The sequence below is a fragment of the Trichosporon asahii genome, assembly GCF_000293215.1.
Source record: "Trichosporon asahii var. asahii CBS 2479 unplaced genomic scaffold scaffold00003, whole genome shotgun sequence".
Lineage (NCBI taxonomy): Eukaryota > Fungi > Basidiomycota > Tremellomycetes > Trichosporonales > Trichosporonaceae > Trichosporon > Trichosporon asahii.
Window position 1 is genome coordinate 407,550 of NW_014040921.1, and position 13,205 is coordinate 420,754.

A 13,205-nucleotide genomic window follows, 5' to 3' on the forward strand; every position below is an offset into this window, starting at 1 on the left:
CCTCACCACCCATAGTTCAGACACATGGATATCATACCAGAAAGACAAAAGAGTGACACAAATCGGGGTCCGAGCTCCGCATGAGGTCTCCAGCCCCCTCTAAATTGCTGATTAGTAGCGAGGCGTTGCTCTACGCGGACGCAGTCCACTGGGCATTTCCGTAAAAGCGGAGACCGGAGCCGTCTCTAGGGGTTGAGGCGTCGACGCCCAGGCAGTACCCTGAGATGTCAGTACGTTCATGCTGCGCGCAGAGGCGTCGTTTCTGCTTCCATGGTGGGCGACTCACAATCCCGAATGCAGAGGCGATCGCCATACCAGCCCCAGGTGTAAGCGGTTCCACACGACTCAAGCACGGCACGCAGACGGGTGGAGATGTAGTCGGGGCGGCCTGTTGTCAGCTCTTGCTGTAATATCTCCATCAGGGAGCTCACCGGAAACAGGTTCCTTGGACAGGCACACGCCTTCAACCTCGCTCTTGATCGTGAAATGCGGCACCCCGCCCTTATCGCCAGCCGCCTCCCAGATCCACTTCTGTGCCGCGCCGTCGCCGCAGGGCTTAATGTACACCTCGCTGCTGTCCATGGTTTCAAGACAGAGGGTGTTGCCCTTGGCTGGATCTTGTTGGACTGCGCGGTAGAGACGGCAGACGACTCGGTAGCGGCCGAGGCGCCCGTCAAGGCGCTCGCCTCGGCTTCCGCAACCGTAACGGAAGTGTCGTTCGAGTCTCGCTCGACTGGGCTAGTGAAAGCGAACGCAGGAAGAGCCGTAAGGAATAAAAGAGAAAGCGCGACCATCGTCAAGATTGTCGTGATTTGGAAAGGTGAATCATGCTGCGCGCAGAGGCGTCGTTTCTGCTTCCATGGTGGGCGACTCACAATCCCGAATGCAGAGGCGATCGCCATACCAGCCCCAGGTGTAAGCGGTTCCACACGACTCAAGCACGGCACGCAGACGGGTGGAGATGTAGTCGGGGCGGCCTGTTGTCAGCTCTTGCTGTAATATCTCCATCAGGGAGCTCACCGGAAACAGGTTCCTTGGACAGGCACACGCCTTCAACCTCGCTCTTGATCGTGAAATGCGGCACCCCGCCCTTATCGCCAGCCGCCTCCCAGATCCACTTCTGTGCCGCGCCGTCGCCGCAGGGCTTAATGTACACCTCGCTGCTGTCCATGGTTTCAAGACAGAGGGTGTTGCCCTTAAGCTGGATCTTGTTGGACTGCGCGGTAGAGACGGCAGACGACTCGGTAGCGGCCGAGGCGCCCGTCAAGGCGCTCGCCTCGGCTTCCGCAACCGTAACGGAAGTGTCGTTCGAGTCTCGCTCGACTGGGCTAGTGAAAGCGAACGCAGGAAGAGCCGTAAGGAATAAAAGAGAAAGCGCGACCATCGTCAAGATTGTCGTGATTTGGAAAGGTGAAGTTGAAGGTTAAAGCAGGTGATTGGAGTCGAAGGAGAGAAGGAGAAGGAGCGTGTGTTGTTGCCAAGATCTTCGAACGCAAGGCCAGATTCAAGAACGCAGTGGACACCATGCACATGCACTTCTGAGTATGTTGTTCGCAGACGCACCTACCATGAAGAAGCACAGCTTTCATGACGCCGAGGTCTATGCGGGGCCGACCAGTGCGGAGATGAGGGGCCTGGTCGCTAGTGCCCTGCGACTGCGCGACCTGTGCGAGAATCAAGCTCATGAGATGTGCTATCGACATTGCCGGGAACAGCAGTATGAGCATGTCAGAGGAAGTACCCCAGGCTTAAGGCAAGTGTGTTGGCATCGCTCGGTAGCTACTGAGAAGGAGGTCATGTAGTTGTCAGTTTGAGGGTGCTTCATCTTACCAACAACACGGACCGCCGGCTCATCCGAACAGTTGAACGGCTCCCTTGAGCCGGTCAGAGCAAGGCTCCATGAGTCCGGCGTAGGTCACATGAGGTTTCTGACAGCTGATGGCCCTCTCAGCATCCTCACAGCTCTCAGCCAGTGACTGAGGACGAATCGGCCACTCCCAATCTGAGAGTCCCCGATTCTTACCCCTGTGGCGGCGAGGGAAGATGTTTCCCAGTCATCCTACGTCTTCTCCGGTCGCTCGACGTCCAAGAACAAGCAAAAGACTACAGCCAGGGGGAATCGAACCCCCACCGCATCGAGTCGCAATTCTCAGCTCCTCATTGAGTGCTGCGGACGAGTGGCAACGATGCATGATACCATTTCACCATAGCTGTTCGACGTGTGTGATTTCTTTTGGTCGTTCCTGGACGAGGCTCCGGTTCTGCTCTCTCCAATACGCCGAAGGACCTGCCAGCACAGAGGCGTAGGTCCTTAAGCAGTTGGTTGGGCTGGGCACGCAATTTGGAGAGCAATGTGGGACCTGACTTCGAAATCCCAGTTCGCTATCGAGCCGGAGACGGTGACACCGGGCCGAAGTACGGCCCGGAGCGCAGCCGTTCTTCAACCGGCTTGCTTACGACTCCACCACTGTCGTCAACATCGCTCGGAGCGCTTCTCGGCTCGCCCTCGGCTGGTGACTAACGCAAAGCAAGTGTGCTGCGGAGAGGACCTCGGACACAGAGTTTGAATAGCACTATCTCACTATCTCCTGGCGAGCATGGCGACGGACAAGTTTAGCCGTGCGCTTCATAGGAGCTGTGCGCTGTACGCCGCCGCGTGAGCGGAGCACGTTCATGGAGGCTATGATCACATGCATGCCCAGAACCTCTTTTCGCGGAGCCTAAAGCCAAGATGGGGTCGGGGACTGCTTTTGTATCCATGAGATAAGTGGCGTTGAAGTCATCCACACGGACGAAAGCCCCACACAAGTGGCACCAACGCTTTTCGTTGGCTGTCGACGTTGTGCGACGTCTGTTGGTCTGTGGGGTCCTCGAGAAGCTTCAAAGCCTAAAGCTCATTTCCTGTGGTTCCATATGTCTTAGGCTCCAGTAATGATGACAGTGGCGTCTGAAAACGGCCAGGCTCATCGTCTTCTGCATTCGGGAGTTGATGGACCAGCGTGCGTATCTTCGTTCTTCGCCAGTATTGGTCTGGAGATAACCGGCGCAGCGGGCAAAGTTAGCTTCAGTAGCAGGCACATGTGGGAACACACTCACTGGGCTGAAGCGTGAGGGGGTACATAAAATGAATGAATTGCACGGGAGTGCGTGCCCAGTCTTTTGGTTTGGCCTACCCAAGATATCAGCCTGCTCCGCCCGATGAATGTGATGCTCATGCGCTCGGAGCTGCGAAAGTTCACTCTCGCGCTCGGTGCATGCTCCGGCTCTCCGAGACAGTTCCGGGCCCCCTCGCCGGCGCCTAAATGACACCTGGGCAACACGAGGTCAGCACGCCGCCTCAGGAAGGCGCCAGATCTACAATTTCCCTGTCTGCTGCCGCTAGTGCTCCCGCGTCTTTGATAGCTGGTACGAAAGTTCGGTGAAGATGAGGATGCTTCCTTTCATCGACTCCTTCAGGTGTGCGTTTGACAATTCAGGACTAGTCAGGGCTGGAACATCAAACTTCGAGTGTTCGAAGCCCCCCCAGTCTTCAGTTTGCGCAGGACATGTGACGTTTGATAGCCTCGCTAAGCCGTTCGGAGAGGGGATAGCTTCGGCGATGACTCCGATCAGTGCGGAGAGGTGCGTCGAGGAGGGGGTATAAAACATGCCCGGGGTGAGGCACAAGACATCCCCAACAACTTCAAGAACGCAAACATCACCTACATCAATATCCCCAACATAACAATGCTCGGCAGCCTTCTCCTTACTCTCTCCGTCGCGCTGACGGCGCTCGCTGGCCCTGTCCCGCCCAAACCCGGTCAGGTTGAGCCAGGTCATGAGAGCATCTTCTTTGTTCCCGTCAAGGTACAGGACGCCGGTCTTTGTCTCGACGACGATGTCGCGGGCAACCTCGGCGAGCCCGTCACGGCGTCGCAGTGCCGGGGCGACTTCGGTTCGTGGATCTGGAAGCCTCTCGAGGACGGTTACTACCACCTGACTCTGCTCGGCTTGGACCGTTGCGTCGGCTTCGACCTCCGAGGTGAGTAAAGATGCGCGGGCTTGCGCCTGGCTGCATGCTCCCGCTTGGTGAGGTAAGGCAGAAACCAAGCCAGCCAGTTAAGGTTCAATCGGGTCCTCGCTATCGTAATATGAGCGCCAAAAGCTAACCACTAGACTTCTCGAGGGAGCACGGCTCTCCGCTTATGTTCACCGATTGCACCACTCCCGAGTACAGCAACCGTTGGATCTGGAAGGGCGACAACCTCTGCACGGAGGAGAGCGGCGGTGAGTCCCATGTCGAAATAGCGTAGCTGACCTTCAGCTTTCTGCATCGGTTTTGGCGCCGAAAATGGCGGCAAGACCCGTCTCCGCACAAGCCCCAACGCCATCCCTCTGACTTCTGTCGTTATTGGCACTACTGCTTAAGACGACAGTGGGAATAGAAAGAAGCAGAGGATGAATCAGAAGTTTATACCAGGCTCAGCGACTATGCTCACAAATGACGAGTGCACACTGACGACGCCGGCGTTCCTGGCCAGAAGGCCCCATTCCAGTGCTAGAGCTTGAGCTTCAACTGGTTCGTCTACTTCCTGACTGCCTAATCCAGAGATGTTAGCTCGGCGTCGGGCCTTGGGAATGCAACACCACAGCGTGCAGGCCCGAGGTTGCTCGCCTTGGGTAGTGTGATATTGGCACCGTGGGTACCCATGGGTTCCCGGCTTACCCTGGAGCTGGAAAACATCTCCAACAAGCCTGCTATCTCGCCAGGCAACGGGACACCATAGTCGTCGCCAGTTAGGCTTTGGGTTCATAGCCTGTCGGCTCGCCCGGCTCGGCGTGTGCTAAGCGCAAACAAAGCATGCTTCGAGTCTGGACAGTTTGTGTCCGCTGCCTGACTTGACTTGCGAGTCTGAGCCGATGCAAGTGCGCAGCAGTGCCAACTGCACAGATTCCGTCATTCTTAGTAGGGCAGGCTCGTCCTTGGCAACGTCTCACGGCAGATCTCACGTCACGGCGGTGACTTCGGTCAAGGACACCGCTGAGCCAGAGCTTGCGCCAGAGCTTATGCAGATACCGGGAATGTGGGAACGTGACGCGGTGGGACGCGTTGCTCCCCGCAGCAGATAAGCTGCAGGTACCTGCGGCCATGTCTAATATGACCGGCCGTCTCCATGGTCCTCTCGTGCCCTCGAGAAGCCATAGCCTGGTGTCGCTCCCGGTGATGGTGTTCGCCAATTACTGTGATGTTGATCCCGGGCGGTGCTGTTGCCAGGTCTGGAATCATTCGTCATGTGGCTCTCCGAGGCACAATGGCTCCCGTCGCCGACGACGCTCGGCCCGACTCCCAGTATACAGGCCTCGATTGTGACTTTGCTTATCTCTCGTGCCGCGGGAGGAGGTCGACTCTGGAACCGGACCAGGTACTCGGCACTCCCAGAGGTCCGGGTGGTGTCTTTCGTCATAGACTCTCACCTACGGTGACCAGCTCTCATCACCTGCTCACCAAGCCCTCAGTGCGACGACCGACCGAGGCCCAACCAGGTTGCCTGCCCTCTCAGCAAAGTACACCCGTCCGTCACGCTGCCTCCCGCTTGCTCCACCCTGCCCAACCTGCCCACCACCTGGCATGAGGTTGATTCCGACCGGGCACCGTACCGGCGCCGTGTCACACGTGCCTCCGCAGTCGCGTCGACTACATCGACTCTCTCACCGGGAACTCTTCGGGCACAGCCGACGATAACAACAGATCGCCGTGTGGCGGGCTCGGCGTCGCAAGCCGCCGAATTGCCGTTAACGGCGCACAGCATCTTCCCGAGGTATCTCTCACGCTTCCACCGATCACTGGAACAACCTACCGTCTCTCACACTCCTCCGGTTCTTCTCTCAACACCGTACTGATGTTGCCATGAGCAATAACATCCCGTTTACAGGAACTGCACTTCTCGGCAGGCCACGGTTATGGCGCGTCCTCAGCGCGTTTGTGCAGCATCCAGCAGCCTTACGTCTGCACGGAGCGTCACATCGCATCGTTGCTAGGAGACAGAACAGCGACATAATCGAGTGCATGTGCAATGCGCGGACGCCGGGCTTTCTCAGCAAGGTGGTCGCAATGTTACCCTGCAGTGAAAGTCTCGCCCTTCTGGGATCTTAAGAGTATAAAAGCAGACCTCTGAAAGGTATCTCCTCTCCACCAACAACGCCTCAAGTCTCAACAGTCTCAACCAACACTCGAACCAGACCAGCAATGCTCGCCTCCACCCTCGCTGTTCTCGCTACCGCTGGTGCCGCCGCCGCCACCGCTGTCCCCCGTGGCGACCACCACGTCGAGGAGGGCAAGCCCACCGTCTTCAAGCCCGACGGAAAGGACTGGTGTCTGACCAGCCGTGCTCAGACCGACACCTTCCTGTCGATCACCACCAAGTGCAGCAGCAGCGACTCGTCGCACCGCAAGTTCATCTTCGAAAGCTCCAAGTGGGAGAACAACCGCCAGTACTACATCATTAAGATCGACGGCTCCAACCAGTGTCTCTGCACCGGTGGTGAGTACGAATGCAGAGAGAAGTACGGGAGTGTAAGCTGACAAAATAGAGGACGGCGACCGCGTCTGGCTCGACGACTGCGGCAAGCACGGCCACGACCACAGCATTCACTTCGACTGGTGCTTCGGTCCCCAGGACCGCATCACGTCCGACACGGGCAAGAACCTCGTGGTCAGCGACAACCACTCGGTCTACTCGTCCTGGAGCTCGTGGAGCTCGTGGTCGTACTCGTGGTCCAACTCTTGGTCTTGGAGCTCGAGCTCTTCGTGGAGCAGCGGCGGCCACTAAATGGCTGGTTATCGCCCTCTCCCGTGTTAAGTAATGTAACGTTGAAGAAGTATAAGAACAGGTCAGGTGGTCATGCAGGCCATGACAGCATGCATCTGAAGAAGGACTTTAACAACCATAACTTTACTACTTGGGAGCATCGCGAACTGTACTGTTGCACTGACGTTCACTGGTCGCGCAAGGAAAGACGAAGGTCGCGATCCTCCACTCTCAGTATCTTATCACGGGCCGATCCTGAGGGGTGGATTGAAAGTGAACGCCGAAGGGGTTGTTTCATCCGACACTGTCAATTGGCTCTGCGATGTGGTACAGGAACGACTATGCGCGGTATCCATGCCATGCGGTCCCCCTCTCCGGGTGCGATACTTGTGCATACCACGGGCTCGGTGCTTGCCGGGCGGGAGTCTTGACTGGAGACCGAGCTCTTGTATTGTGGCATCCAGCTGTGCTCAGTGAAAGTACTGTAAACAACTTTCGGCCAGGTTACGCCATTGGGAATCCCGCGAAATGTTCCCCCACATCCACGCCTTCCGCAGCCCGCCGGTTCCGATGCATGCCAATCGACGCCCATGCGCAATCGGTGCAGACTTACGGTGTTCCATGATCTCATTGCCGAAGCTAATCTACAGGCTAGTCCTCGCAGTCGCAGATGGTCCGCCGCTGGTATTTACTGCGGCGCACGTGTCCTCGCCGCACCGAGACCTCCGCTGCAGAGCGCGCTTCTCGCTCGAAGCGGTATACTAGTCGGAGCTTGCGGGATTGTACCGAGCATCGTTCATCCTCACTGGCTTCACCGATGCTAACGACAACCCGAAGCAGATACTTAAGAGTCCAGAGGCGGAGTGATGTCGGAAGATCCTCAATAACCACGACAGGACCTTCTTAACCCCCTTGAAATAATACTCGAAAGCACAACCGAACATGCTCGCTTCGTCTCTTCTTATCCTCGCCGCTACCGTCCCCGCTCTCGCTCAAGTCGAGATCACCAAGTCGATCAACCTCCGCAACTCTAAGCTCTGCCTCGACAACAAGGACGGCAACCAGTCTGACGGGAACCGGCTCCAGGTCGCGAACTGCGATAGTTCTGGCGACCAACAGTGGAACTGGGTCAAGGTCCAGAGCGAGGGCGACCAGCTCTACAACATCAAGCTTGACAATACAGACAAGTGTCTTGCCTACAAGGTTCCCGGTAAGTGATGTGTTGAACATCCCTCAGGGGGCAGGGTGATTCGGGACAGTGAGCACTGACAGACCAAGAGCACGGCTCCGCTTCCGGTGCGCCCGTCGTTCTGGCTAGCTGCAACTCGGACCCCAAGAGCTACTATGTCAAGTGGCGCTGGGACAAGGACTGGATTTGTTCCGGTGTTGGTGAGTTCTAATGTCCACCTCAGAAGCTGACTGTAGGCCGTTGCCTCGGCGTTGAGTCGCAGAATCCCGCTAACGGCGACCTGCTCGGTATGACTACGACCAACAACGCCGAGTGGATCACTCCCAAGTGAGCGGCAATGCAAGCGCTCGAACCATAAGTAGTCGTAGCAGTAACTATGTGTCTGGCATGATGCAGAGAGTTGACGGAGAGCCTAAGTTTTTCAGCGAGAGATTTGGTCGGATGAGGCGAGTAACACGGGTCCGACGATAAGCGAGGTTCTAAATGTTCTCCCAACTTGACCCGGATTCTTTAATCTGCGATCGAGTCGCGTGCACCGCAGTTCAGAGCCATGTGACAGCTCCCGAATGCTCTGAGATCTCCGATCCCAGCCAAACTTTCAGTGCACACTCCGAAGGGCATAGCACTCAACGCCCCAGGGACGGAAGTAGGACGGATATCTGTGCGGCACACCTTGCGGCAAAATCGGCTGGCTCCTCGCATTTCTTTCCTCGTCCTGCACTCCGTTCGAATGAATGTCACTGACGTACAAGGCTGACGCGCATTGACACATGCTCACTCAGCTGCCAGCAACCCTAGCGGCCGGGAGACTAACGACACAAGCTCGGCTCCGAAGGATGCGTGACGCCGCACCGCCTGCGCCGACCCTTCCTCGCCGAGGGGCCCTCGCCGACAATTTGTGATCGAAACGTGGTCAATGAGATCATAGGCTTCCTCGCTACATCCGTTCCCGATCTCACCGACATCGGCGGTACACTCAGCAGAGGATAGCAACACCACCCGGCGCCGGGCGCCGGTGCGTGCCGGACGCCATCGGTCATGGAAAGCCTCGCTTAGTCGGTCCGCAACGGACTCTCCGCAGCGGTGCTCTGTGTCTCACTGGACTGCCCGTTCTGCGGGTCCGCGCTGTGCTTGCAGCCCTCAGTTGACTCGTGCGTCTAAATCGGGGATCTTGGCTGTGAAGTTCCGTGACGCATTCAAGTCCTAACTGACCACCTACCAAACAATCGTAAGGTATATAACACCACGAGCCCGAGATCAACTGGCTCCTTCTCAACCCAGCCAACTCAACACATCAGTATGCTGTTCTCTTCTCTCGCCGCACTCACCGCTCTCTTCGCTGCTACCCCTGCGCTCGCAGAGGACGTAACGATCGACCGTTCGATCCAGCTCAAGGGTACCAACTTCTGCCTGGACAACACGGAGGGTCGACTCGAGGACGGTAACAAGCTGCAGATCTACGAGTGCTGGAACGAAGACAAGGACCAGAAGTGGATCTGGGAGCAGGCCGAGGTATACAAGGACATCCCCCTTTACCACATCCGTCTCGACGGTACCGACAAGTGTGTCGCCTTCAAGCGTCCCAGTGAGTACTATCCGAGGTGTCAACAAGGAAATAATTGTGGCTGTGGCTGACGTGGACAGAGAGGGGCTCTGCCGCTGGCGCCTCTGTCGTGCTTGCCGCCTGTGACTCGGACCTCATGACCTACTACACCAAGTGGCGCTGGGACAAAGACTGGATCTGCTCTGGTCTCGGCCGCTGCATGGGTGTCCAGGCTCAGGAGCCCGTCAACGGAGCCACCCTCGGTATGAGCACTACTGGCAACGCCGAGTGGGTTACTCCCAAGTAACTGAAGCCGTCACCTCTTCGGCGACGTGCCCGATATGTTCATGACCGATACGCTGTTCTTACAATATGTGCAACACCTCTAGCAGTTGTAGTTTAGTCACAAGTCGAGACGCCCGGCATTGATAGCCAAGGCGATGCAAGCAGTAAACCCATGCCACTTCAGAGCTCACGGTCTTCCCTGGTGTACCTCCAGTCCCCCAGCGAGATCAGTCCGTTAATGGCCTCCATGTCGTCAGTCAAGACCTGCCCATCGCTCAGCACTCCTCAAACACGATCCGCGGTGACCCCTCGCGGAATCGAACCCACGTCATTCGCTGCACTTTCGAGAGCGGGAGCAAAGTCACGTGCGTTGCCTCCTTTGGCCCAGGCACAGGTCGCAACTTTCGAGGTCCCACCAACAGTTAGTGCTCAACGGCGCAGATCCACCCTCAACGCTACGCAACCGACCTTCGACCATCGCCAACCAGCTCGCCCGGACGCGCTCATGCGACCATGAGGATCCACGAGCTGCTCGAGGCTTGCCTCGAATACATCGTGTGCGACGGTGTGCTAGGTGAGTGCACTCCCGACGAGCTCATCGCGAGGAAGGTTCCCGATGTCCTTCCTCAAAAATCCCAACACGCGCCGGCCCGCATAGGGTTCGAACCTCATCTTCCACCCTTATCCTTATCGCAGGTGGAGGCAGCGATGTCATCATTGTTGTTGTTGTGGTCAGGTTCGGGGCAGAGAGGTGCGGATGCGAGGGCCTCAGTGGTGTGGATGGGGCCGGTGTGTCGTTGTCGATGTCTTTGCCGCCCGCTGGAACTTCGCCCCTGTGGCTCAGCTGACGCCCCTCCAGGTTCAGACCCTGCCCTCCTTCGCGCCCATATCCAGAAACTCGACCCGGCCATCGACGATGACTACTTTGCGCACCTGTGGCAGCTGCTCGTGCGCAAGCCTAATGTCGAGGTTGTCGTCGCAGAAGATGACGAGGAAGGTGACCTCCGACCTGTCGGAGAAGACGAAGAGTTCCCGGCACGCAATCTGGCTGGCCTCCTTCTCAAGTACCCTCGCGTGCGCGTGAGGGGGTCAGATGATGAGATCTACTATCGCCTGACCGGCTCCCGTAAACGAGTGAGTTGCGAGCTGTTTGACTTGCAACTGACAAGGCAGATAACAAAGATCACGCCGATGATTTTCAACTTCCTTCAGGTGGCGGCACGCAGTCGCGCTGCAGGTATGAGTGCCGTCGAACTCGGCCCGCTCTTTGGGTGCAACCAAAAGAGTGTGTTCCACTACATGAAGGTCCTGATCCAGCTCGGATTGTGTGCCAAGGTGCCCGCGTCGCTGAACGGCTCCTCGACGAGTTTGCTTGTGTACCGCCGCTTCCTGGAGCAGAACCCGCAATACCGCGCACACAAGCGCCTCGATGAAGTCGACGTTAAGAACGAAGTGGCGGACGAGGAAGACGGCTCTGCGGCGCCGGAAGCAGGCGTCGATGGACAGTCGCTCGGGTTCGATTTCCAGCCCTTCTCGGAAGCGGAACTCGCTGCGGGCCACATCCCGAAGGAGCGCCTGCTCAAGGTCCTCGAGAGCCCGGGGTTGCGCAATCATCTCCTTGGCAATCATAATCTCCTCCAAGTGCTGGGATGGCCTGCCGACGACTGGCTCACAAGACACCGCCGCCAGTTGCAGCGTCACATCGCGACGCTTGTCAATGACGATATCGTGGAGTATGTCGATGTAGGCAACGCTCAGAGGGCATGTCTTCGTCTGACGAAATACAACCCGGATTTCAAGCCCAAGGAGAAGGATGACTCCGATGACATTGAGGAAGTTAACGAGGTCCCTTTGAACAGTGAGCTTGAGGAAGTGAAGGGGGAGCTGACCTGCAGTCGACGACTATGCGCAGCCGTATCAGTATCAAGGCACAGCGAAAATGCTCCAGCCCGTCGAGGGCCAGTTCAACTACCAACTCCAGGAGGCAAGGGATCAAGGTGCAACGCTGGCTGAGCTGTCGGATCGCGTGTCTGGCATCTTCAAGCGCACGCTCGAGTTCTACGTGAACCGCCAGGATCAGATCTATTTGCCCGCTCACTTGCGCCACCGCGCCATCCGCCTTGTCATGGAGTCTGCGCACCGCGAGCGTCGATTGCGATGCTACAATAACGATGGATACATCGAGCTCATGGCCCGTCTCGGTGCCCCGCTCCCCGATGTGCAGATGTCTACCGGGTCCGGAGGGTTTGCGGACACGTCCATGCGCCAGATCGCAGAGAATCCGGCCTCTTTCATCTCGGAGATGGAGGTGCTCGCCGCCAACGTCGTACCTGTAGGCGGTGGTGGTGGTCCGAAGAAGGGTCGTCCATCTCTCAGTTCCACGCCGCGCAGAATTGGTCGTCCCCCGAAGGGCAGGACACCGAAGGAGAAGAAGACGCCGAAAGAGAAGACGCCCAAGACCAAGGTGAACAGGTACGAGAACACGGTGCAGAAGCGCGGCCGCCCGCGCAAGTACGTCATCATCGTGAACACCGACGGCACTCGTAACAGGAATGTCGTTGGCAATCTCCCCACATCGCCTGACTACCCCGAGGTCTTGATTTACCTCAAGGACCTCGACATTCTCGTGCCCGCGCCCCCTAGCTACGACGGCGTGGGTGTTCCACCCCCTGTAACCCAAACGGAGATCGACCTGGGGAAGACCATCGACTTCTACCGCCAGTTCGCACCTCCGCGCCCCAACGGACACATGTACAAAGGTGCCAAGAAAAAGACGCCGAGAAAGGCGGCCAGCAAGAAGAAGGCGGACGAGGACGAGGACGAAGAAGCAGGCGACGAGCCAGAACCTGAGGAAGGCGCTGCAGACCCCGACGAGACGGTGGCTGCTGCTGAGATCGCCGCTGCTGAGGTCATCGCCGCCAAGATTGCTGAAGAGGAGTCAGGCAAGAAGGGGAGTGCCGACTTCGAAGGCGAGGAAGAGGTTGAAGATGAGGAGGTCGAGCAGGAGATCGACTCGCTCGCACCAGCCGCGCAAAGTGAAGAAACCACCGACGGCGAGCTCGCTCCGCCGACGAAGCGACGGCGAGTTCGCTCTTCGTTGGCGAACGAGATCCTGCCTGATGAAGAGGAGGTCGCTGCTACGGCTCAAGAAGCAGAAGCGCTCGCAGCCGGCCCCTCTACTTCTGAGACTCAGGCTGACCTTGCACCGACCCCGACACGCAAGACCCCCGCTCGCGGACGGAAACGCGCTAACGTCGATCTCCTGTCCGCCCCGTCAACGCCCATCGACACCCCCACGAAGCGCCCGCGGCGCGGCCGTTCTGCTAAGGAGCCGGAACCGGAGCCACCCGCGGAGTCTCAGCTTCCAGCGCCGGCTTAGGTGCAGCAGACCTCTGAATCT

General features: G+C 57.9%; 4 protein-coding genes and 1 non-coding gene across 5 annotated transcripts; 3 read left to right on the forward strand and 2 right to left on the reverse strand.

Moving 5' to 3' along the window:
* Positions 1 to 130: 130 nt before the first annotated feature.
* On the reverse strand, positions 131 to 1,384 carry A1Q1_01316 (uncharacterized protein; the record flags this gene model as incomplete). Its single annotated transcript, XM_014328527.1, has 4 exons — positions 131 to 219; positions 287 to 388; positions 432 to 626; positions 1,021 to 1,384. 4 exons carry the CDS (start codon positions 1,382 to 1,384, stop codon positions 131 to 133), a joined length of 750 nt encoding a protein of 249 aa, XP_014184002.1.
* Positions 1,385 to 2,104: 720 nt separating this feature from the next.
* Positions 2,105 to 2,214, reverse strand: A1Q1_t095. Its single transcript has one exon. It is a non-coding gene; the product is annotated as a tRNA-Gly (tRNA).
* Positions 2,215 to 3,726: 1,512 nt separating this feature from the next.
* A1Q1_01317 (uncharacterized protein) lies at positions 3,727 to 4,407 on the forward strand (the record flags this gene model as incomplete). Its single annotated transcript, XM_014328528.1, has 3 exons — positions 3,727 to 4,021; positions 4,156 to 4,266; positions 4,304 to 4,407. 3 exons carry the CDS (start codon positions 3,727 to 3,729, stop codon positions 4,405 to 4,407), a joined length of 510 nt encoding a protein of 169 aa, XP_014184003.1.
* Positions 4,408 to 7,730: 3,323 nt separating this feature from the next.
* On the forward strand, positions 7,731 to 8,188 carry A1Q1_01318 (uncharacterized protein; the record flags this gene model as incomplete). Its single annotated transcript, XM_014328529.1, has 2 exons — positions 7,731 to 7,998; positions 8,061 to 8,188. The coding sequence occupies 2 exons, from the start codon at positions 7,731 to 7,733 to the stop codon at positions 8,186 to 8,188; spliced, it is 396 nt and encodes a 131-aa protein (XP_014184004.1).
* Positions 8,189 to 9,276: 1,088 nt separating this feature from the next.
* A1Q1_01319 (uncharacterized protein) lies at positions 9,277 to 13,184 on the forward strand (the record flags this gene model as incomplete). Its single annotated transcript, XM_014328530.1, has 8 exons — positions 9,277 to 9,562; positions 9,622 to 9,823; positions 9,953 to 10,170; positions 10,232 to 10,379; positions 10,464 to 10,594; positions 10,665 to 10,939; positions 10,988 to 11,663; positions 11,701 to 13,184. 8 exons carry the CDS (start codon positions 9,277 to 9,279, stop codon positions 13,182 to 13,184), a joined length of 3,420 nt encoding a protein of 1,139 aa, XP_014184005.1.
* Between the last annotated feature and the right edge of the window lie 21 nt (positions 13,185 to 13,205).